Source organism: Salarias fasciatus, chromosome 8 (genome assembly GCF_902148845.1).
Source record: "Salarias fasciatus chromosome 8, fSalaFa1.1, whole genome shotgun sequence".
Taxonomy (NCBI): domain Eukaryota; kingdom Metazoa; phylum Chordata; class Actinopteri; order Blenniiformes; family Blenniidae; genus Salarias; species Salarias fasciatus.
The window spans coordinates 7,832,236-7,857,709 of record NC_043752.1 but is presented as its reverse complement, the minus strand read 5'-3'; the positions used below and the strand labels follow the sequence as shown (position 1 = coordinate 7,857,709).

At 42.7% G+C, this 25,474-nt stretch overlaps 2 protein-coding genes across 2 annotated transcripts; one reads left to right on the top strand and one right to left on the bottom strand.

Moving 5' to 3' along the window:
* Positions 1-11,824: 11,824 nt before the first annotated feature.
* nt5m (5',3'-nucleotidase, mitochondrial) lies at positions 11,825-17,663 on the bottom strand. The gene is made up of 5 exons (XM_030098083.1): positions 17,190-17,663; positions 15,710-15,810; positions 14,057-14,117; positions 13,830-13,944; positions 11,825-12,573 (listed from the first exon to the last, which is right to left on the bottom strand). Exons 1-5 carry the CDS (start codon positions 17,457-17,459, stop codon positions 12,434-12,436), a joined length of 687 nt encoding a protein of 228 aa, XP_029953943.1. The 5' UTR covers positions 17,460-17,663; the 3' UTR covers positions 11,825-12,433.
* A 1,059-nt stretch (positions 17,664-18,722) lies between these two features.
* Positions 18,723-25,093, top strand: cops3 (COP9 signalosome subunit 3). Its single transcript, XM_030098622.1, has 12 exons — positions 18,723-18,897; positions 19,741-19,870; positions 21,146-21,258; positions 21,408-21,457; positions 22,516-22,608; positions 23,042-23,221; positions 23,309-23,449; positions 23,635-23,808; positions 24,072-24,158; positions 24,258-24,371; positions 24,446-24,526; positions 24,683-25,093. Exons 1-12 carry the CDS (start codon positions 18,843-18,845, stop codon positions 24,734-24,736), a joined length of 1,272 nt encoding a protein of 423 aa, XP_029954482.1. The 5' UTR covers positions 18,723-18,842; the 3' UTR covers positions 24,737-25,093.
* The last annotated feature ends 381 nt before the right edge of the window (positions 25,094-25,474 follow it).

Below are 25,474 nucleotides of genomic sequence, written 5' to 3'. Positions count from 1 at the left end.
CGACAACCCATCCTGGATTTGAACCCATGATATTCTAGTTGTTCCTAAAGAAACTCGAAAGGATGACAAGTATTAGTGGGTTTTTTTAAAGCGTTTCATGGCAGAATAACAAAACACACACCTTTTCTCTGCTCTTCACCTGTTGTGTCTCATCCTTTCACGAGATCTGCATTTTCATTTCCTCACATTTCTCATGTGTTTCTGTTGTTCCATCGTACTTTGATTCCATGATTTAAGTCGATTAGATTTTTAAATCACACCTTTGATGATATTTCAGGTGAAGCATCAGAGTTTCCTGTGTGCTCATATTTTATGCAGTTCTTGTTTTTGCATTTAATTTTTTTGTCCATCTGTGATTCCACATTTCCCGCTGATGCTCAGATTCCCTCTATTTACTCCTCCCTCTCCTCCTGATTGCCTTCAATTGCTGTCACCTGTGCCTTGTTTCTCTGTTGGGTATAAACAGACTGCCTTTTCAGTTTATCTGTTTTCCTTGCCTGTCATTATTTGTACGTATCGTATGTTTCTTCCTCATGCCTTTCTCAGCTCTATCTGGATTGCGTTCTCTATTTTTTTTTTTTAATTGTGTCCTGCCCTCTGTTTTTGGTGCATTTAAGCTCTTTTTGTCCTCCTTGATCAGAACTATTTGAGGGTCTCTCGCAACTTGCACATCTTGGCATTTACAAAACATTGGAACTGGCTCGGTAGCAAAACTGGGAGTAAGTCTTTGATATTCATCCCCATGTATTATCGCCTGATCCTGTCTGAAATTCTCCAGGTTTAAAAGGACTTCGAGCTTATCTCTACTGCCTCCGTGTGCTCATAAACTACATGCATGTTGTGTCACCAGTGACGCATAACGCGACAATCGGGAATGCGCCTTTCAATGCAAGTCAGACTACTTGTTGAATTCCAGTTGTCATGCAGGATAGATAATAAGTCCTGCTGGACTCCCTCTGTGTGTTTCAAAGCTGCGTGCGCGTAACCCACATTTCGCAGTCGGCGCTTTGGCAGCCTTCCTGATTACAGTTCAAACATTCCCCCTCCTCAGATCTCACCTCCGTCACACAGCGGGCAGAGAGTTGCTTCTGCTGTAGATCTTTGGAACATCTTTATGTGCACAGGCTGAAATGAAATGAAAAACAAGGCTGTGTTCTTCCAGAGAAAACAAACTCATTCAAAGCCAATCATAGCAGTGCATGGTGCAAACATTTAGGGGAAGGGAAAAAACCCAACAACACAAAAACCATAAAACATTCTTATCAGTGTTACTGCAATATCAGCGGCCTCGGGAGTCTGTGTTTTTCCGTAATTACCTCCCATGTTTGACTTCCACCAATAACACCAGCTCATCAAAACACAGAGTTCTGTCCTGTTCGCCACACATGGGAAAATAGGTGCTGCGGAAGAGAGGAAGGCACACCATCAGCTGACAGCAAGCCAGAACAACAGAAACGTGGCGAACCACTGACTCAGATTCCACATGGCAGCATCCAAAGCCTCTTCACGAGCATGCATTGCAAGTAGCTGTCCCCATGTGCACTGCAGAACACAACACAGAGTAATGACCCAGATCAACAATTCCCTCAATGTTGTTCTTTGCACATTATCCAGATTTAGTGGCCATATATGGTATCATTTGCCCCCAAATTATTTCATATTCAGTCTTTAGGATCCAATCATGTGTGTGAATGTCTCCTCATGACTTCATGCTGTTGCGCCAACAGCTGATGAGATATCCCCGTTTAAAGCAACGTCTTATAATTCACATAATTGAGGTTATGATGGCAGCATTTATGAAACTGTAAAATTCATGCAAAAAAAACCAAATGTAAGTAAATATTCATTCACAAAATCAATAGCTTTTGTATGAAAATGGCAAACCTTAAACAACTGTACGTGCAAAACTGATGTTAAATGCTGTTCTTTTTCTGTAAAACATGTTAAAGTTCCATTGGCACTCTCTTGGTGCGTTTTTACTATTATTAGGGTTTTCAGACATTGCATTTTTTTTTAAACAGGTAATAATCTTTGTAGATTATTCACATTTAATCACACTTTTCTTTCATGCTTTCTTTTTAAAGCTCAAAATTCTGTCAAACTTGTGGCAGTAATCCAACGATTGTCATCTCTGGAAACCAAAATTGTTGTCATTATCTTTATTGATGATATCACATTTTACCTCAAAGTGCATTTGAACACCGATCGACAAAACAGACCTGAGAGTCTGGGTATAGATAGAGGAGGCCTGACAGAGGAGTAAGGTTATGGTAAATGGACTTTTACCGCTTCAGCAGCGTCTTTACATAATCAGACTCACTCACACACACCTTGTGGTTCATTGTCTTGCTAAGGCACACTTTGACATATGTCCAGAACCAAAAGGGGGATCAGAGAGTGGGATCGTCTCTACGGTTGACTCGGTGGTTCGGACCATGTAAGGCGGAGATTTAAGCTCCATGCAATCATAAATAACAACCAGGACGTGAATTATGGCGACCCGATAATGCTGCAGGCAGGAGAGTTCTGGTAATCAGTTTATGGGGGAGATCAAAGTGAGGGGAGTTGCTATAACAAAGCAGGGATAGGACCAGAATGTCGGCGCTGCTGGGATTGAGTGATGGGCGATTAATTTTCAGGATGTGAAAATCAGCAGGCCGGGTCGTGCTGACTGGGTAGAGCGACACTCTCCCACTTGTTGATCTTTTGATCTGCACAGACGGCACACTCCTCCCTCCAGACACATCCTGCCTTCTCTTTTCAAGCCACAGTCGGACCAGTTAAGAAAAAAAAAAGTTACACAAACTTTCTCTCACTTCAGTGAATCATTCAGATCAGAGCAAATACCAAGTCAAAGGGTCAAATGTTTGATTAGCATGATTACAGACAATGAAAATGAAGGAAAAGAAAGAAAATTGAAGCCTGATTCATGTTTCACATTCAGTCATCTTCTATCTGCTAACATATATATAATTTGTTATCTTATCTGTAATGCAATATAATGCATTATTCCATCCATCCATCCCACTCAGCATGCTGGAGCCAATCCCAGTTTCCATACCACCACGTCTTTTTTTAGCACCAAATACCAGATTGAAGCAAGAGTCATTACAAAACAAACAAACGTAGCAATCATCAACTGGAATTTGTCTTTATTGCTTGGTTAAATGTGAAAATTGTGAATTTACGGCCCGCGTTGAGGCTGTTTAATGTAATTTGTTGATTCCACGTCCTGCTTGCAGCCGTTCGGTGCAGGCCACCGTCTCCCCGGACTCCTCGGTATATCTGGAGGTGACCCAAGTTTTCTCACGAGGCGCTTAACACAACACTTTGTTCGACGGTGAGTCACTGGCTGTGTCCATCTGCTCCTTGGTGATGATTAAGTAACGTAGCATCGTTTTCCTGGGGCTTCTCCTCTGACCGCAGCATGGCCGGCCAACCGCCAACTGCTAATTCACTGTCTGTCGAAAAATAAGCACAACCACTTCAGTTCACTTCTTACAAAAACACAGTTGGCTTTAGATTCCACGGCGGCGGAAGTTTTTGAGAATGTAATTTTGATGCAGACAAAAAGGCCATCGGCGCAGGTCATAAAGAGACGGCTTTGGCACGGTCACCAAACCAGGAACGGAGGAAGTAAAGCGAATGAAGCGCAGACACCTTTCCCTCCTGCGCCATAAAGCAATTACACAGACGGAAGGACGGCAATACAAACAGAAGAGGGTAAAAGAGTGTGAGCGAGTCGGGGGGGGGAGGGGCAGGCGTCGGGCCCGACGAAGGAACGAAAACAAACTGTGCAAACAGGAAAAGGCGACCACCTGACCCCGCTGGTTATTGCGATCATCTGCTCCCGCTGTACTTCCACTTAGCGTTCCGGTCCTGCAGTTTGGCGCCACGCCTCTCGCTTTTTTAATAGAAATGGCTTACGCATGCATCAACAAAACACAGCCGTGTGTGTTAAAATTTCCAGAGGCTCCTGTGGAACATGCCAGCCTGTAATGATTAACCTCGACCATCAGCAGCTGGCGGTTAACCTCAAGTCCAATCTAAACATGGCGCTGATTCCGAGGCTAACCGTAAGCGCTGACTGCAGCAGGACATCTTGTCCATCTCTGCTGTGCAAACAATACAAACTGTACATCGAAGGGAGGTATTTCCTCCATGCGTCCAATGTGAGCCGACTCCCATCAGAAATCTGTGTTCATTCTTCTGCAGAAACTCTTGCCCAGGCCCGGTTTTTATTGCTCTTCAGGGATTCCCGCGGCGCTCTGACGCATTCGGCCTTCAAAGACAGATCTTTCTGCACAGATCGAGGCAGTCCAGACCCGGCCGTGCGCTTTTATCCCAAGGCTGTGCAGATTTTTGACGTCCGCTGTTCCTGATAAGCAGCTAGTATTGTAGTTTGTATTGTGTTCCACAGAAAAGTGGAACGCTGCAGTGGGAACAGAGCGAGACGACAAATAAAAATGAAATCCCCGCAATGGCGTAAGGACAATATTTTGATTTGATGGAAATGATCATGGACTGGAAAATAAAGCTGCAGCAGTCAAACTGGTCATGTGAAGAACAGGTCATTTGATTATAAATTCACAATAAGTGCGGCTTAATCAAAAAATGAATTAAAGCTGACCCTAAATCCACAACTCTGGAGACAAGACAAGATAATCTGAGCTGAGATAAAACAACTCCGAGTGGAGCGCAAAGTCAAGACCCTCAACGGGAAACCTCATTTCCCAGATGGCTGCAAAGAAACTCGCTCTCTGGCCTTGGATTTATCAAAACACGACAGCAAGGATTCTAGATTATGGAGTTTTACTTTAGTTTTGTTAAACCTGTGTTAATCTGATCTCATAATCTTTAAAAAAAAGAAAAAAAAAAGGATTCCTTACATGTCTAACTTTAATTAGAGCAGCTAAGGAAACATGTTATGGCTACGACAGTGACATGATGCATGCAGCAAAGTGGATTTAAGAGTCAGAGTCAGAGTCAGAGTCAGAGTCAGCTTTATTGTCAATTTCTTCACATGTACTTGACATACAAAGGAATCGAAATTACGTTTCTCACTATCCCTATGCGTTTAACATGGACACCAGTAAAAAGTGCAAGTGCACAACAAGACAAATCCTAAGTTAATAAATAAATAAATAAAATGCAGTAGCTAAAATTCAAATATAAATGTAAATATAACAGTAGCAGCAGATGTGTGCAATTTGCATATTTGTGCAGAGTCTCAGCTTGGAAGGGGGGAGGGAGAGTCCAATATTCCTAGACTCCTCCTGCCAGCCTGATGTTCCTTCTGGCTGGGGCTGAGAGTCGGGAGGGAAGAGAGTTCAACAGCCTCACAGCCTGGTGGATGAAGCTATTTGTGAGTCTGGTGGTACGGGATCGGAGACTCCTGTACCTCCTTCCAGAGGGCAGGAGGGTGAACAGGCTGTGTGCAGGGTGATTTGCATCACTGACGATTGTGATGGCTTTGCGGGTGAGGCGGGTGGTGTATAAGTCTTGCAGGGAGGAGAGTGGTGCACCAATTATCCTCTCAGCTGTTCTCACAATGCGTTGTAGGGCCTTCCTGTTGTAGTCAGTACAGCTCCCGCCCCACACGGTGATGCAGCTGGTAAGGATGCTCTCAATCGTTCCTCTATAGAACGTGATCATGATGGGTGGTGGTACGCTTACCCGCTTCAGTTTGCGCAGGAAGTAGAGGCGCTGCTGTGCTTTCTTGGCCAGTGCTGTTGTGTTGGTGGTCCAGGAGAGGTCGTCACTGATGTACACACCCAGGAACTTGGTGCTGCTCACCCTTTCCACTGCAACACCGTTGATGGTCAGTGGGGGGTATTGGGTGTGGCTTCTCCGGAAGCTGACGACAATCTCCTTGGTCTTGCTGACGTTTAGCAGGAGGTTGTTGTCTGTGCACCATCTGGTCAGTAACTCCACCTCTTTCCTGTAGTGGGTCTCATCGCTGTTGGTGATGAGGCCCACCAGTGTTGTGTCATCCGCAAACTTGACAAGATGGTTGGAGCTGTGGATTGATATGCAGTCATGTGTCAGCAAGGTGAAGAGGAGGGGACTGAGCACACAGCCTTGTGGGGCCCCTGTGCTCAGGGTGATGCTGCTTGAGATGTTGTTGCCGACACGCACCACTTGAGGCCTCTGGCTGAGGAAATCCAGCAGCCAGTTGCAGAGGGAGGTGCTGAGGCCCAGTTTGTCCAGTTTGCAGATGAGTTGTTGTGGTATTATGGTGTTGAACGCTGAGCTAAAATCTATGAACAGCATTCTCACATATGAGTCCTTCTTTTCCAGGTGGGTGAGCGCTGGGTGGAGGGCAGAGCAAATTGCATCGTCTGTGGATCGTTTTGCTCTGTATGCGAACTGGTACGGGTCCAGGCTGGGGGGCAGGGTGGATTTGATGTGTGACAAGACTAGTCGTTCAAAGCACTTCATGATAATGGATGTCAGTGCCACAGGACGGTAGTCGTTGAAGCAGGATGGAGATGATTTCTTGGGCACAGGTATGATGGTGGTAGCTTTGAAGCCTGATGGCACAATAGCTTGCCTCAGGGAGGTGTTAAAGATGTCTGTGGCTTGTAGATTTGAAGAGAGAGAGAAAAAACCCCCAGCATTAGCTTGTTACGTCTCTTCATGCTGCACACCCGAAGTCTCAGATGAGCTGGGGGCCGTTTCTGGGAGCGCTGTCTGTTTGCAAGGTCACTTCACTGCTCCAGTCGCACAAACGCTGCAGAAATTTCTCAAAATGTCTTGTTTTAGTGCAAGAAATATTACATAATATTACATGGCTGCAAGCAGCAGTTGAAGGTCTCTGAATGAAAACCTTTTAACAAACTAAAAATCTGGCTTAATATGGAGGAAATTCCAATATTGCATTGGGAAAAAGTTCTGATTGTAATGTACAAGCTAAATAAAACCATAACCAACTGTATTTCTATTTTTGATTCCATTCTGGTCCATTATTGTCAATCCCACCCATCGACGACCATCTGCCCCATATAGATCATACATATTATGTAAAGAGTTTCCGATTTTGACGTTTGCATGGAGCATATGGTGGGGATGAACCCTGCGGTAGCTCCGGTGACTTCCATCCGCATCCCGCGGAGTGACATGCTTCAGCAGCAGTCGGACTCCCATGAAATGAACTTGAAAGCAGGACATGAAGAAAGACGTTTTAATATAGTTACAGTGGATGGAGGGGGAGGAACAAAAATAACAGAACACACATGTAAGCTCCAGGCAAGAGATTCTAAACCACAATAACAAGGCTAAAGGTTCAAACTTCAAAAAACAAACCCAGTGAAAAAGAACATTTGGGTCAGAAGGCAAACTGAAAAAAATGAAAAAAAATTCAAGACAAATTTAGACGGATATCAAGGTGACGGATTCGGAAAGATGCTCAAAGGTGTTTGTATGAAAGCAGGCAGATAAAGACAAAGCAGCAAAGCTGTGACATTTCAGGAAATGCTGACGTTACAATATGCATGATTTTATCAAGTAATGGCAGAGAAATAAAAAAAGAAAGGAAACGCAAACCTAAAAATTAATGTTAAATGATTTATTTTTTCTTACAATAAAAACAACTTTTGAATCCATAAACTGGCATTTTGTCCCCGTTTCCATGATGTTTCCGGAGAGAATGCATTGTTTCAGAAATGTTTTGGAAACGAGGTCCGTCAACACGGAAACGGCAGAAAATGTGGTTTTCATGTTGCGTCCATTAATCACTTCATGGTAAAATAGAGCCGACACAGCAAAACACAATTAGTTGTTCACAATGGGAAACATTTTTAAATGTCTGTGTTTAAATATATAATCTTGAAGCTTGACGGTCTTCTGCTGTGATCGATTGTGAGACTCGTTCAGGCGACGTGGGCTGCAGGTGCAGGTGGAGCGTGTGTTTTTCAGCGGGAGGAGGGGGTTAAACGCGTCTTCTCAGATTGTGGTTGGCCTATTTCATTTCAACGATACATAACGAAGACACATCGGGGTCAACCCAGTTTGGGACGTGGCTAGCGATTTCCACACGCTGAGAGAAATCATTTGTAATCCCAAACAGTAATGGATGACAAATCTGTGTGATTATGAAACCAGAGCGTTGCGGCTTCCAGCGTCACCGCACCAAAAATATACCGTGCCTCGTGCGTCCAGTGTAGCTTCTCAGTCAATAAAAACACGTTGAAGTGTTTCACAAATAGAGCGCAGAGTGAGGGAAGCTGTCGGAGTTCCTCTGGGTAAGACAGAAAAGATAGAAACTAAAATTACAGAGCTGCTGATGCACTTCAATAAGTCGAGGTAGATGAAAGTTAAAACGGTTGTGGGAGCTTGCATGCAAATTCATGCACGATTTCACACACACACACACACACACACACACACACACACACACACACACACACACACACACACACAACGCCGGTGTCTGATTTTCCAGTTTTTCCAGCATGACCACGAAAAACAGCCATATTTCTCCTGAATGTGTCACTTATACCTGATGGCAAAACAACACCATGTCACAGGGCTTCACTCTCCTTGACCCTTACTACATGTTACACAGTATGTGATAAAGCTTCAGAGCTGATTTTAAGGATTAAAAAAAAAAAAAAAAAAAAATGCGCAAAAAAACAACTGGAATTGCTATATTTCAGTATTTTTCTTTTTCAAGTTAAAACTGAAAACCTGTGTCTCCATGAAAACCGGGGGAAATGCAACTTTTTGAAAATGAGGACAGTAACGACGGCAGCAGCTTTCAGAGTGGCAGAACATTATTATGTCACATTTACAAAAAGTGTCAGTTATAGAAGCTCCATACACTCAGAACATTCGATGCATGTTTCTAGTTCAGATTTACTGGGTCTCAGGACAGTCTCTCTCTGTTTTCTCTGTCTCATCTTCAATGAATCCAGACCCGGAGAACAGCGTATCTTCTCTGAATTATGTTTCTAAAGGGTTATTTTCTTGGTACGCCTGTATTTTAACTCAAGATGCAGAGTTAAACTGTTTTCACACAGGAACGGTATTGAGAAGACGCCGTGGAAATCGAGCGGAGACTGTGTGGAATTTAATGATGCTATTCAGCGGATTTCCTTTGCAACCCTGTATTGACGAACGCGTCACCGTTGAGCCATGCAGTCTTTCACAGGGTGGTGAGCAGCCTTTTGTCTTTCATTGCAGAAAACCAATCCGCTCCTGGAGGCTCTAATTGGCCTCGGACACGTTACTGACCTACTGGTGGTTAACCTCGTAACCTCATTATCGGCGAGACGTTCCACTGGAAACCTGCCCGGGACGAAACGAACCTTTCAGTCAATGTAAGCAGAGCGACGATCCAGTTAACGATGACGCAGGCCTAAAAGGTGAATGGATGGGTCTTTTTCGCTGTATTCTTTCGGCAGCTTAACTTTTTGCACTGTGGCTTCAGGCTTCTTTTCAGGCTGTCTGGATTCTGATCTCTCATCAGCTTCGTTTGTTTGACCTATTTCTGGAAAACCTCTCAATGTCCACATTGTAAATTAACACGTAATGAATTAAAGAAATGAATAAAAACATTGTTTTTCAACCTGATTTATAAATAAGCAGACATCTCATGTTTCATAAGCTTTGGTTTTGGAACGCGTGAAATGTTCTTCTTATGAGTGTCATCAAAAATAGCTCGGTTACGATTGGAAAGGAGCTCAAGAACGGCTGCATTCATCCTTACAAGAATACCCCACAGAAGCTCAATACAGTTTAGGATGGATGCTCATTTCAATGGATATTAACCCTGTTGGAAGAAAAAAAAAAGGAAACCTTTTAAACCACTTCCTTCTGAGCTCCTCATAAGTTTCATTAAAAAAAAGAATAAGAAAAAAAGAGTCATCCACTGGAAGGGGTTTTGTTCTGTCTTTCCAGAGGGACCTGAGCTGTGTGAAATCAAGTTTCTTAACCTCCTGACCAGCAGAAAGACCACTGAGCAAACCTTCCAGCACCTGAAGCGGCGCTGCTGAAATAAGGAGGCATGAGGTCGCGTTGCGGCTGACGCACGCACTCCCACTGCGAGGAGTCTCACTGGAAAGAATACAAAACGGGTAGAAACACATTTCAGTTGCAGCACTTGACAGATTTGATCAAACAAACGCATCTAAATCATCAGCAAGTTTTCATAAGACTCACACATGAGTGTGTTTGTGTAACGGTTCGCTTGTCTGCTGTCGTCATGCAAATTCGTCATGGAACATAGAGCACTTCAGGAAACTCTGGAGCATCCAGAAGCAACAGTTGCTCGCAAATTGCAACTCTGCCTTCTGCATTCATTACGTCTGTAATTTGCTTCATTTGCGTGGAGATTACAGAAGTGTGATCCCACTGATGACCTGTGGGGGGCAGTGCTGAGCAGTGTAGCTCATGAGCGGCCTATTTGTGTTGCCAATTTCTAATTTATGCAGCCTCGATTCAACTGTATTTTCAAGTGTCACTTCATCTTTTGTCGCTGATAATCCTTTCAATAAAAAATAAAATAGGTGTAAGGACAAGAGGATGAGAGCAGGGTCGCAGATTAAATCCATGTCTGAGCATACACGCTATTGATTATGTAATACCATGAAAGTGGGCGCTCTCACACCACGGTACACTGTAAGTGCAAGGTCACGTGACGAATGCCGGACTTCTCATGGGTTCATTAGCTGGTTCCTGATTGCTTCATTACAGTGATTTTCAATAGATGCAGACAAGCCGTAATGAGTTTCATTAGGAAGCGAGAGCACTTCTGAAACAAGCCATTGTGTTAACATCCAAGAGCAAAGTGTCACGGCTACCATAGGGAGAAGAAAATCTTATGAAAGGCCTAGGCTGGAATAATTCTCATATTCATCGGTCTTATCGTGTTGTCTTAACTGATATAACCAGCGGAAATTACAGCGGACTGTCACGTTTGTCACCTGTCCTTCTGAGAGACGACGGCAAAACAGCTTTCATTGACTTGTCTGAGGGTGTCGACACAGTGGGCCACGGAGAGTGAAACTTTCATCGAAATTGACTCTGGAACGCTTGCAGACACATTTTCTCGACAGAAACTTGAGCCACAAGCCGGTTGCACATTTTCAGATTCTCAGTCAGTCACGTGGGACTAAGCTAGTTGGAACACTAAGGTAACCGTTGGGTAATATTAATTATCCCTGATCAAATAATACTATCTTAAAGGTTTTGTATGAAGGTACTACATGAATGAAGCAGGTCAAATAAACCTCTGTAAATACAAGAAAGACCATGAAAAGTCACATTTCCTGTTACGTAGGTTCTTTTTTTTCCCTCTCAAAGTGTTTTATTCAGTTTGGAGCAAAACACAGCATTTAAAACATCTCATATACAGAATGTGTACATCGAACGACACATCACAACATAACACTAAGTACCTTTAATGCAACGCATGTTCAGCTTATACTGCATTTTCTCTCCTGGAAAAATAATGGTTGAGTCGCTACGTAAGTCTTTTCACTTTGCAATGAAAGGTCAAGTTTTAGTTAAAGTTACAAATCAACAGTTCCCTACTAAAATATGTCTAAATATTAAATGTTTTTTTTTTCTAAAATCAACATAAAGAGTGTATTTAGATCCTCTGGTAGCACCGGGTTAGAAACCCCTTTAAACCTTTACTTGTAAACATGACGGACGACGACGAGACAAGTTAGCTTAACTCTTGTGCGAGATCGAACCGGAAATGACGACAAACCAACACACACCCACTGCCGCGCTTCAGATGTTTTCTCCTTGAAATGCATTTGTGACATGGAAAAAACAAGTGTCAGATGCATTTTATGTGCCTCGTGTATTTAACAACTGTTTTTGGCAACATGCATGTGTTCATGGAAAAGTGTGTTTTGTTTTGTTTGTTTTTTTTTTGATAAAATGCATAGATCTGAGTGATGTGTGGTGTAAACGGCATCAATACGGCTCCGGCTGGATACAACTCCAGCCCTGTATGTAAATATGCCCCAACAGTACTCTGGTACATGGATAAACCTGACACGGCAGGCTGTTTTTTTTGTTTGTTTTTTTTTGTGTTTATGTATTGCACATAGTCACCAGTGAATACGTCTGAGTGAGTTTTTGTGTTGTTGCTGTGGAGTGAATCACGGCCCCGCTGACTCACTGTAAAATGACCGACGGGTGATGAAGGCCACAGACGAACCTCTTCGTTTAACACAGAGAGAAAACAAAAAGTGACTGGAGGAGCCTTCAGAGGGAATAAAGACAGCCTGTCACTGTTTCGAACTGCAGAGGTTGTCATCTTCAGTCTCACAGTGCCACCTTGTGGTCAAACTCATGAATGTCCTCTCTTAACAACTCGTACCTTCCTTTTTTGGTGGAAAAAGTTTGAAATCTCTGAGCTTGTTGGGAGGCCTTTTTTTTGCCCCAGGTAGGGGGTTTCCGGTGGTGGTGGGGGGGTTCACTGCCTCTTGCTGTCCAGGATGGCCCTCCAGTCATCGGTCCAGGACAGGAGCCGCCGCTGGGACGGCTCCACCACCAGGTGCTTGTTGTGGCAGGCGGTGAACAGGATGTGCTCCCACGTGGGCTGGGACTCCACGCCTGGTCGGTTTCAAACACATAAAATAAACCTTACGTAACAAACCAACCACACAAATGTACAGAACACACACAAGCACACCGGCTCAGAGGCTTCAAAAGCGTTTGTCTCCAACGAAGCTTTGAAGACAAATCCAAGTAATTAAAACACCCACACGACGGCACACAAATAAGGTTATGCAATCGTTATCTTCACTCCGTCCGCACGCTGCATGCTTCTCATTTTAATCATAGTTTTAGCTCCGCATTTCCATCTTCTTATGTCACTACTTGTACTTATTCACGCCGAGAAACTGAATTCGGGAGCTAGCGCCGATGTTAATTTGACAATTTAGCTAATATTTTGCTAAGTGGGCATGAAAATTTAGAAGTGCTTCAAAAATATCAAAATTGTGGTGATTGTATGCTTTGGAGGTCGTTCTACTCCATAAAAAAAGTATCCATCTGCATGCAGGAGCGCGTGTTATTGGATTCGAACGAATCGTCACAGTCGAAAAGTACAAAATGAGACATTTTGGAGAAAAACACTTCGTTCTGTTCGTCAACCATATGAGCCCTGCTGTGACTATATCTTCAGAAGTTAACAGGTGAACCATGAAGAGTCTAGTCAAAAAATGTGTGTTTGAGGTGTAATGTCTTCACTGTACCAATGGTTCTTTGCAGTAAAACGCATCCAACAAAAAAGCCCGATCTCTTCTCTTAAGAGTCCAGAAAAATTAGTCAAATCTTCTCTGAAGGGCTCAAACAGCTTTAGAGGATCTGCTGCTGATGCCAGTTTTCCTTGATTTGTCACAAACACTGGTGAAAGAATAGGATCCATCCCACAGCTGAGTGTGGACAGGCTGAGCAGATTAACAGGAGGAGGAGGAGGAGGTGCCTGGCTACCACGTTTCAAGTGAAAACACATCGTTTTTGTGAAAAGTTTCATGTTTTCGTGACGTCTGTTTACACAAAAAAGGCAGAAACAGTAAGCACTTTGGGCCACAAGTTGGCGCTGTTGTTTTTTTTTTTTGTAATGAACTCACACGAGAACAATACACTGTAAACATTAACGACGGGGGTCCACGGATATTTGTAGGGACAGACGATGAAGCTGGATTGCAATTGAGATAAACTCAGCAGTAACATGTAAGACTCTGGTGCGGGAGGCATAGTCGGTTGTTCAGGATCAATTATGTGTTTCTATTATGAGAAGAAAGAGCCTGTGGTGTTCCACCACTGAGTCCGCAGTGCACCCAAACAAACATGCACGCCCTCACCGATGATGTCCGGCTTGTCATCGATGAGGATGTCACCGGTGATTAGCGTCTTGTCTCGGGTCAGGATGACCTGCTCCAGAAAGTCATGACCAAGATGCTTCTCGACCCAGGCATACTAAAAAAAACACACACACACACACAGCAGGTCAGTTCATCAGATAAACGCAACCCTTTAATCATTACCACGGAGGAAATGAGACGTGCTGCTGATCTGTGGAGGGCGTCACCTTCTCGTACGGGCAGTGCTTGTAATGTTTGATAGGGCTGGTGCAGATAAAGACGTCCGTGCTGCAGAAAGAAAAAAAGATGAAAGTTATTTTCAGATTCCTGAATCTGATCCAAAACACGTCTGCTGTTCATAAGTGAAATCCATGAAAATGGGAATGAAATGCAAAAAGCTCAACATGACTAAAACATAAACCTGGCAGGTGTCACCGTTAACACGGCAGCGGACTGACCTGGACTTTCTAAAAGACCTGAATCCACAGAAAACCTCTGGATCAGCTGGTAACTCTGAACCCAGAACCTCACTGAGCTGAGGGCCGCCCTTCAGGCCTCAGCAGGCAATAAGTCCACTTGGGAACAGAATGAACACTGTCAAGCTGGAATTGATGCTCAAGGGCACAAGGCAATTTCACCTGAAAGCCAAATATGCCAAACTCTTTTGTGAAGAATATATATTGTGGCTTTTATATTTCTGTCGCGCTTTCCCTCCGATAGGGAACAAGTCCCATCAGGCACGGGTGGCTAAAAATGTCCATTCATTTCCAGTAGGAGCGCAAACGTAAACACACAATTCTTAACAGTTCGGGTTATTTTTAGATCCGCCGAGTTTCGGAGAAAGGAGCCGGAAATGACACGCCGCCGCCTCCTTCACGTTGATTCAGATCGCACTGGAACAAATAAATATCGTCACAAAGAGAGCGTTATCGGAACGCATCCCAGCAATATGATGCACGTGGCTGGTTTGTAATCGTGTCTCGGAGTGCGGCGTCAATGACAGGAGCTCCTGATAAGACCGGTGAGATATTGAAAAGGAGGTGTAGTGTCACAAGTCCATGAACACTCACTAGACACTTCTTTAGGCACATCTCGGGTACAAAGTTATAATAATGTTGATTTAAATCAGAAGCAGAGGGTCTCATTTTACATACAGGATTGATATTATGACAGTAAACTGTAATAATAACTTTGAAACAGAAATTCTATTTACATAAATAAGAGGGCGAAATAGTAGGAAAACGTCCAAAATCACACCAGTAAATTAGATCTATAACAATTCTGACAATGACAATTGCATGTAGATAAGCATCAAGCCAGGCTTACAAGTGCAAGTAATTTGGAAGTAGGTTGACTGTAATTTGAAGGTGCTGCAATCAGCCAGGACATATATGGAATTGCAAAACAACAAAAGAAAAAAAAAAACAAAAAAGCTTGCGTTTGGCCTCAAGACCATGACAGTGGCTGTCCTTGAACAGTGCGATGTTGGACTACTGATTTAGAGTCAACACCAAAGATATTGCTTTGATTCTTTTACAAATTCAGGCAGAATTCACTCCCAACATGCATCATGGAGGTATTCTAAACCAATGACCCTGTCGCACAGTTACTTATAGTTTCCATGATTGCATTATTTTGTTCAATCCTGACCACTACAGACTGGGGACAACCCACAGGAGCTGCAGTATCTGACAACTGACACTTTTTCTGCTGCTAATGAATCAATCACTGGATGTGTTTATGAGGCCGGTTGGTTTATGGGCAAATTCTTCAGTGAAAGTCGTTCCAATTTGTTCTCAAAACCCACAGTCTCCCTCACATCTTCCTGCCTATGAGCTTCGGCCAAAGCCGGCTTCTGCGTCAGATGAGCGGGGACATACTCATCCATCTTGGCCATCTCCCGGACCGCCTCCACGCCTCCTGGCAGCGGCTCCAAGTCCATGAAGAAGTCTTTGGACTCCCAGATACTGATGGCTTTCTCCTGCAGTCGGAGCACAAACACACATGCTTAAAGTTCTGCACCTTGATGTGTCTTCAGCTTTTATGAGCCGAGTCCAGCTGAAATATGAATGTGTCTCTACTGTGGAAAGCACTCTGTGAATCATTTAAAAGGGTCAGAATATGCTGCCATTCCTTGGCATAGTTCAGATAAATGACATGGACTATATTTTATTATCTTGTAATACACTATTTTTTTTTCATTCATACATTCAGCTTTTTGCTTCAAGTACGTATGACAGTATTGATGAAGCCAAGGATGCCAATAGTCATAGTTTTGAGTGAAGTACCTATTAAAAGACTGAAGCTCTGAAAATTAATCATTTCACCATCTGTTTATTTCAGTTTGACATTCCATATGAAATTAGCAGAACTCACAGAACTGCTTAACATTTTGAATGGATTATGCCCTCTTTTTTGTTTTTTTCATCATGCTTTATTGGAAATGTCACAATCCTGGTAAAACCTGTTTTGAAGCAGGACGCAGGTTGGATCCCTGAAGGCTTGGCTTGGAAAGTCAGGCATTTTTTCATTTGAGACATGACAAGCTATGTTGCAATCAGATGTAATAGTTAACATATAAACATGCTAACACTGCCATGCGAAGTGACTTTACATTTTCTTTCTCAAAACTCAGCAGAATTTCCTCTTTTCTGAGCTGGATGCTCCAAGTTTGATTCCATTACATGAGAAGTGACTGGGAAGTTAAAAACAGTGTGCACAACAGCAAGAGAGAGAAATTAGCTTACATTTCCAGCATTCCTAATTATTATTATCCTTAAAACAATTTTAAAATGTGGTGTGTATGTGTAATTGTAGTGTTTCAGAAAAAAAAAAAAAGCATTTTCCCAACAAGACAGAAACAGAGCGTTTGCATCAAGGTCAACCTTGGGAACCATTTACAAAAAGCTGTGTTTTCATTGGCTTTGAGCACCTTTTTCATGCAAATGGACACCTAAAATGCAATGGAAGTTGGCCATTTTCATTTGAAAATGTCATAAGGCCTTCCACGAAGACTAAGCCTTCAGTCTTGTGCTGGCTGAGATGTAAGATGTGGCTCACAAGTGTCCATGTGAAGCATGGCAATGTAAAGTTGTGTATCATCTGCATAACTGTGAGCATGCATAAATTAAAAAGCAGGGGACCCAGGATATAACCCTTGTGAACACCTTTTTTATTTACATCACTAAGAAAGGGAAATTTCCCACATACTATGAACGCACCATACAGTGGGTGTGAAAGGGGGCGTGGTCTGCTAAAACAAAACAACCCGGAACTTTGGTTTAACTGAGCATCCTCTTTAACTTTCAGAACAGTGACTTGTATCTCTGTAAATGTTCAAACACTGCGGGTTTTTCTTACACACAGGTCGCTCCTCAGCTGTCCGTACTGCGTCGACACCCAGAACCCCCTCCGCTGGTCCAGAGAGATGAAGGGCGCCTCCGGGTACCGGGCCCGGTACTTCTTCAGGAAGCCACCTTCGAAGTCCGCGATGACTCCGTCCATGTCCACCAGGACACGAAGTCGTCTCTTACCGGAGGATGACGACATGCTCACGGAAATCCTCTTAACCGGATAACGGAGGAAAGTTTTCCCTCGTCCGAGGAGGCGTGCAGTGCTCAGCAGCGACATCACACAACCCCCCCTCCACCCCCCCACCGACTGCTAATATCGGTCACAAAACGGCCTCTGGACACATGAAATAAAGTCCTCATGAGCGTTTTAAGTGCTTTCTGCACTTCCAGTTTGGTTGTGTTATGCTTTTTGTTGAAGGTTTTGTGGCTTGGAAGCAGTAAACAACTGATGCAGCAGCGGTGAGGACACACTGTACTACAAATCCCCTCTGCGCAAAGATCGAAAAAATGAAGACGAGAGCTCACTCTGCAAGGCAGATGTATTTCTACAGGCGCTTTCACACTTAATAAGGCTTTACAAGGAAATACATTAGAACAAAGTAATCAAGAAAGGCATAAAATTGACAATGAGTGAAGTGAAAAATTTTATTTTTATCAAACGAATACAGACTGACATGCAGAAATCAGATAAATGCTTTGGAGACCCTTCTGCATAGTGTTCACGTGTTTCATTGTGTGTAAATGTTCTAAGTACTCTGGTGCCTTCTCACAATTCAACAAATGAGCATAATAAACAAATTCATATCTCTGCTTTGCTTAGATGAACCCATTTATATCATCAAAGAGATGAACACACTGATTTTTGCAAACACAGAGGTGGGGACTTGTTTCAGAACCAGGCAAGGCGGTGGTGATTTTCTCCAGAACCAGGCTAAGAAGTGGGAACATTTTGCTGATCTGGTTGGGGTTGGAAGATAGAATAGGAGAAAAAGGACAGGAACAGAAAGCAACAAGCAAGCTGACAAGTCCACTTGCGGCACACTTGATAGGGAAGACCTTGAACTTCCAGTTCCACTGTCGAGAAAAAGAGCCTATGCTGGAGAGACAGACAATTAGTGACATACAATAATTGAAACATCGTGACGAGAAAGGATAATGGCACCATTTTACTGGTCACTTGAGATGAGATTGGGCCTCTAAGATAAAATGTGTTTGACGCCGCTGCTTTACAGTGTCTTACAGGGAAGCTCTTCATTATAGACAATCTTTGTCTCCTCTTTATAGCCTTGACACACGTCACTTCCTGTGTTAGTTCGGTCCGAAATAAGGATACTTCCTTATTTCGAATTCAAATTTTTAGTAATCATAGATAGCATATTTTGCACAAGAAAAACTGTGTCAGTATTAATTTTGTTTCTGATTTAAAATGCACGAATTTAAATTTACACTGATTATGTGTCGAGAAAATAGTGTGTAGGTGCCTTTAAGAATCCAGCGATGTTTTGGTAAATCTCGTTGCAGTGTCTCCTCTTTCTGAGGTCTCGCGATATCTTCTCCCCAGTGGCGGCTGTGTGGCCCCCAGTCTCAGTCCGGACGGAGTAGTTTCTGACGTTTGAATGAAAAACAGTGCGAATTACCTCCACTTCGGACCCGGGAAATAATGGCTTCAGCCTTGGAGCAGTTCGTGAACAACGTGCGGCAGCTCTCCGCTCAAGGTACGTTGGCGGAAACTCTCCGGGAGTGAGGAAACTGTTAGCCAGTTAGCTCGCATGTGCTACCCAGTGCTCAGAGCCCTCTTTTTCTGCTTTATCATGTAAACACACCGCCAAAAATCGCTCTCCGCGCCCCGGGGAGTCTCGTAAACCACCACCAGGAGGAGCGTTAGAGCGCAGGGACACCGGGGACCCCCTCTTAAGGAACACCTTGTCAAACTAAATGTGAAAATTATACTTTTTGTTTTTGAGCAAGAAAATAATTTCTGGGGACTGCCTACCGGTAGTCCCGCCCCCGACCGACTCTGATTCGCTGGTGTACTGAATCCGCGATTCTGATAGGCTATAAGGCAGCTGTCAGTCTCACTTATATTGCTCTGTTGCAAGGCCTTGACAGGACACTTGACCGTCCGTTTCTACATTAAATGCTCCACAAATCGATAAATTCAATCTATTTTATGACTAAATTTATCTTTTACAGACGTCTTGGGAACACGCTTGTCAATGCGAAACCGAGATATTTAGATTTCAGCTTTTAAAACACTTATTATCTAAAATGTGTCATCTTCATGACATAAAATATTCAGTAAACAAACAGTTACAATACCATCTTCAGCTATGTTTTGGTTAGAAGTTGCTTTTGTGTAAGAGCCTACATTAATAATCCCAAGCAACTGAAGTGTAACACTATGATAAATCTGAATGTAAAAATAAGATTTATTCAATAAAGTCTGGACTAATTTTAGGTCCTTTTTACATTCTGAGATCTCGGTTTTAGTCTGTCAAACATTTCAAGGATATTAAGTGGTTTGATTTACATTTTTTTCCTTCTTTCACAAACTCCAGGCCAGATGACTCAGCTATGCGAGTTGATTAACAAGAGTGGGGAGCTGCTGGCCAAAAATCTGTCCCACCTGGACACGGTGCTGGGGGCCTTGGACATCCAGGAGCACTCCCTGGGCGTGCTCGCTGTGCTGTAAGTTCCCACATTAAGTTTCAACCTATCCTGTCTTGTGTTATCACTTTCACTGTACACAGAGTTTATTTTCTGTATCTTTTGAAGGTCAGTATTGTCAAGTGTAAGGTCACTGTGGCAGAATAAATCATAAAAACCTACATTTTTTTCTCCCATAAGAATTAAACTTTCAACTGTATTTTGTGCATGAAAAGTTTTTCTACAAGGTGAAATTATGTGAGAATTGTGAAACTGAAAAGCTACCTGTTGCATGTTGAATTAATAATACATCTCTACAGCAGTGGAGGTCACAATTTCCTGTCATTTCATCAGTCAGCAAATATTATTTTGGATATTTTAACAACAATGTGATTGACTTTATGCCCAGGGTGTCAAACATAAGGCCCTTGGGCCAAAAGTGGCCTGCAAGAGGTGCCATTCTGGTCCACCAAACCACCCAGCAAATCGTAAAATATTCTAAGAAAACATTGTTTTTTTTTTTAAAAAAACAAGAGCAACATCCACAACAGCAGACTGAGATCCGAGCTGAGATATCAGTGATGCGGCGCTGGAAGCTAAATACATCCTCAAACTCGCCTCAGAGCCAGGGTGTCGGGATGAGTTTTTATAAACATGCATAATGCAATAGTTACAGGAGAGAGTTTTTTTTTTTTTTTTTTTTTTTGGGTGGCTGGGACGTTTTATTGTATTTTGCAATAGGTTTTCTTTGCAATTGTTTGGTTTTGTGAAAATATAGATGGAATACAGGGAAATTGAGAAGTTGAAATTTCAAGGTTACTATGTCAGTATTTCACCAATCCCTGAACTATAATTTGATTGACACCACTGGCTTAAGCTGTATCAGAAATATAAATGACATGGAAATTCTCAATCTGCTTCCTGAACTTCCTGAACCTTCGCAGTTTCTCTCTCAGTGTACTTTGATCTGTTTTATCTGAATGGTATTTATTGTCATTGCAGCCAGTGCATTTGCCACATTTTAATTACGGTATGTTAGATTTAGAAAATTTAAAATGGAGCAAAGAAAATGCATAAAAAATGCAATAAATATATTTAACAAAAGAAATAAAATGTTATTAAAAGAACAAATAAAAATTCTAAAATAACACTTGGTTATAAAGAACACTGTCTTCCAGTATGCGACGGTCAGTTAGTGCACTTTTATTTCATTTGTAAGTTTATTAATGTGATCATGGTCCTGGGGTAAAAGCTGTCTCTCCTGTCAGCTGTTGAAGCCGTTAGGTTTGTGTGAAAGTTTTGTCTCTTCCGCTCCAGATTTGTGAAGTTCTCCATGCCAAACATCCCTGACTTCGAGACGCTCTTCTCCCAAGTCCAGCTCTTCATCAGCACCTGCAACGGGGAGCACATTAGATATGCAACAGACACTTGTGAGTACCGGACGACTCTTTAAAACTCACTTACTCTCTCCTTTGGAAGTCCTGTAGTTCTCCTTGTATAGGTTATCTCACAGATGTGTGTGTTGCGATGCTATGTGACCCAAACTGTTTCTTCTCATCCCCTCTGTTTCACCTCGCAGTTGCTGGTCTCTGCCACCAGTTGACAAATGCCCTCGTAGAGCGGAAACAGGTAAAACTTCTCTGTCAGACTCCAGATCAGGCAGTGCTAATCTCCAAACCTAAACCATCACCAGTCATTTGATTTGTTGGCGCTGGACAGATTTCTGCCTTGTGCTCTCTGTAAATATGAGGTTCAGTTCTTGATCTTGGTTCGGTTTAGTTATAACCATGTTGGAGGAGGAGGTTTATTCATGGTTGATGTCTTTTATCCATCAAGTTTTTACCAAAAAATCATGATGCATTTAATGATTGCTAATCCTATTTGAGGTGACACTATTTCAAATAAAGTCTTTTTTTGTTTTTGTTTTGTTAAACCTGTCCTGTCCAGCATGGAAGCAGCAGAATGGAGGTTCTGGCTGCTCTTCCAAGAAGAGCTTAGAAGTATCAAGCTCCTCTTTGTACCATGCTTTTTTAATTTATTTTATTCTATTTAAGTACTGATACATGATTATGCTGGACAGGGGGGGGCAGAAAGTAAAAGAAACGGAAAGTGAAAGTAATAAGTGAACAGATAAGCAAACGACAAAAAAAGGGTGAAGAGAAGGAAGAGAGTGCATAATAAAGTAATTTGAAAAAGCTTTTATTCTCATCGATCCGGATCAATAACAACAAAATACGATGATTTTTTTTATTTGACACACCTTTTTTTAGAAACACAAAACAGTTTTAAATTTCGGTTTCATGACGATAATTTTTCCTATTTTGTCCCTTTTCAAGCAGTTTTAACTATTTTAGTTGTTTTAGGTTTTTTTGTTAGGGGCAGTTTTATCTGGGAGAAGATTTTCTTTTTTTCCTGATTAAGTAATAATCTGAATTACATGTATACCAACCAATAGCATGATCATTTTCTGCCTTTCTTAATGTCATGGAACTGAAAGATTGCCGATTATGTATTCTTACTGATTGATTATGACAGCTCTCATCCAGTATATAAATCATGCAACAACCGAAACAAAAATTCAAGAAATGCAGCCCTATTTATGTATTATCACAGTATTTTCTGTGTGTTTTTGTATAATGTCTCAGGATGTGAGTGACACCTGTGTTTGTCTCTGTTGTCCCTCGCAGCCTTTGAGAGGCGTCGTCGTCCTAAAACAGGCAATAGACAAAATGCAGATGAACACAAACCAACTTACCTCAGTTCATGCAGACCTGTGTCAGGTGAGTCCCGCTCGCTTCACCTTCTCAGAATTCTGTGTTTTGTGTGTGTGTGTGTGTGTGTGTGTGTGTGTGTGTGTGTGTGTGTGTGTGTGTGTGTGTGGTCTGATTATAAAAGCAGTCAACAGCTCTAACCTGTGGTCCTACATGCTGACTACATAATTTTTAGTGTTTCTACCGTTTCCATGGAAACTGACATCATTTTGAAAATATGAATTTTTCCAGAAACAAAAAAAACAAACACAGAAATGATGCTTTTTCTCTTGACATGTACTTCTTGATCTTTAAAGTAAAGGAAGATTGGGATTTTAGCCGCTCAACACCAACAGAAGTGAATTAAAAACTATGGAAAAACTCTTCTTAGGTCTGCTTTAAACGAGTGAATCTACCTCAAGGCGTGACGCCTGACCTGTCTCATTTCTCCTCTCCGGCTCAGCTGTGCTTGTTAGCGAAGTGCTTCAAGCCCGCCCTGCCCTTCTTGGAGCTGGACATGATGGACATCTGTAAGGAAAACGGCGCCTACGACGCAAAGCACTTTTTATGTTACTACTACTACGGTGGCATGATCTACACGGGCCTGAAAAACTTTGAAAGAGCACTGTATTTTTATGAACAGGTACGGTGCACTTTTCGTGACACATCTCTCACTTCCGCCCCGACATCTTTATGATCATTCGCTCTCTCGCTCCTCCCCCTCCCGCAGGCAATAACCACTCCAGCCATGGCGGTGAGCCACATCATGTTGGAAGCCTATAAGAAATACATCCTGGTGTCGCTCATCCTCCACGGGAAAGTGCAGCCGCTGCCCAAATACACCTCACAGATAGTAGGAAGGTTCATCAAGGTGAGCGAGGGGACACACCGGGGAATTACTGTATGTGGCTGTTTGTGACATGCATGTGAGGGGTGTCCAACATGAGGCCCGTGGGCCAAGGCAGGAAAAAAGATGCTTTGTTGAACCTATGTGTTTTGTGCTTTGTGTTTGTTCTGCCGCATAGTTTGATTGTCTTTTCTCCCCCCCCCCCTCAGCCGCTGAGCAACGCGTACCACGAGCTGGCTCAGGTTTACACCACCAACAACCCGGCCGAGCTGCGCAGCCTCGTCAACAAACACAGCGAGACGTTCACGAGAGACAACAACACGGGCCTGGTCAAGCAGTGCCTCTCCTCCCTGTACAAGAAGAACATCCAGAGGCTAACGAAGGTGAGCGCGGGAAGCGGCAGAGATCATTTTCGCAGCATTTTCAAAGATTCACTTTTTCTTCCTCTGGCAAGAACAAAATCTGTTCTGACACTTAAAGCCTCTCAGTCATATAGTGTTGTATGCCTTAGCTGGCAAACTGCACACGTACATGTTTCTCTCTCTGAATCCTTTTGTTATCCAGATTATATTATATATAAGGAAGTGGAACAAACTTCTCTCGGCAAGCTAAGTCTGAAAACGGGATCGCTTTGTTTTTCCCGCAGACCTTCCTGACGCTGTCTTTGCAAGACATGGCGAGTCGAGTTCAGCTTTCAGGCCCCCAGGAAGCAGAGAAATACGTCTTACACATGGTGAGTCCGGACTCAAACGCTGAATGAACCGAGTTCTGTTAAGGTGATCCCAAATGTTGGTTTGAGAAATAAGCTTCTTTTCCTCTCTCTCTCTGCCAGATTGAAGACGGAGAGATCTACGCTAGCATTAACCAAAAGGATGGTATGGTCTGCTTCCATGACAACCCCGAGAAATACAACAACCCGGCAATGCTCCACAAAATCGACCAAGAGGTAAGCGCTCATCTTCTCGGCACAATCTTTTGTCTTCTTGTATTGCTGCTTTTAACTTGTGTTCTGGTTTCCAGATGTTGAAATGTATAGAGCTGGATGAGAAGCTAAAGTCTATGGATCAGGAAATTACAGTAAACCCACAATTTGTGCAGAAGGTGAGGCTGCATCGGACTCCATCCGTTATATGTTTATGGTTTTACTCTTTAAAAGTGTATTTAAAAAAAACAAAACAATGTTTTCTTTGAATATTTTACTATATTTGTACATAGTTTTTTTTTTTTAAATATATATTTTTCCTCTCCCCTCTCCAGAGTATGGGATCGCAGGAGGATGATGTTGGTAGCAAAACATCAAGTTATTCCTGAGGGGCCTCGGACACGGAGAGAACGCTGCAGCCACCATCCCCTCACCACCACCCCACGCCCCCCCCCCCCCCCCCCCCCCCCCCCCCCCCCCCCCCAACACGTTCTTCCCAGGATGAGTTGGATTTTTTTTTAAAAACAGGAAAAACATTCTATTGCATAAAAAAAAAGGACATTGGTCAAGGAAAATCTAATTGTGTGGAATGATGATAAAATTTGGTTATTCTTACATCGCCGTGTCTTAAGGATAACAAAGAAATCCTTATAGAAAAGGAAAAAAAAACAAAAAAAAGATTTTGTCGGTGTTTATTTATCAATGTTCAGGTTGGAGCGCCACTGCTACTTTAACAGAATCCACAATAATAAAAACTGGACTTCTTTGTTCCAAACACATGTGTGAATAATCTCACTGTTTGTTTTGGTTCTGCTGCATGACGGCCGTGATCTCGAGGGCACAACATGTGAGGTATCAATGAGGAATAAATCCGATTATATTCTGCATTTGTAAAGGCATAGACTGATCGTTCTCCTTTTTTTTTTTTTTGGGTTAGAATGTAGATATCATCAATAGCAAATCTGTACACATGGACATGCCCTTGACCAAAACTCGGCACAATGGAGGAATCATTCACAATCTGGTGCACTGTTTTTGTTTTCTTCTTTTATTTTTTTTTTCCTTTTTTAGGTGGGATCCACTAGAGGTCGCTAGAGCACTGTACAGAAAAAGCCTTGTTTGTCACA

Coding starts and splice junctions, on each gene's coding strand:
- nt5m (XM_030098083.1), bottom strand. CDS start 17,459: ATGTCGCTGCTGAGCACTGCACGCCTCCTCGGACGAGGGAAAACTTTC. Junction 15,811..17,189: donor AGCTGAGGAGCGACCTGTGT/GTAAGAAAAACC, acceptor CTCCGACTGCAG/GAGAAAGCCATCAGTATCTG. Junction 12,574..13,829: donor TGACAAGCCGGACATCATCG/GTGAGGGCGTGC, acceptor GAAACCGACCAG/GCGTGGAGTCCCAGCCCACG.
- cops3 (XM_030098622.1), top strand. CDS start 18,843: ATGGCTTCAGCCTTGGAGCAGTTCGTGAACAACGTGCGGCAGCTCTCC. Junction 19,871..21,145: donor CTGGGCGTGCTCGCTGTGCT/GTAAGTTCCCAC, acceptor CTTCCGCTCCAG/ATTTGTGAAGTTCTCCATGC. Junction 23,222..23,308: donor CACTGTATTTTTATGAACAG/GTACGGTGCACT, acceptor CCCCTCCCGCAG/GCAATAACCACTCCAGCCAT.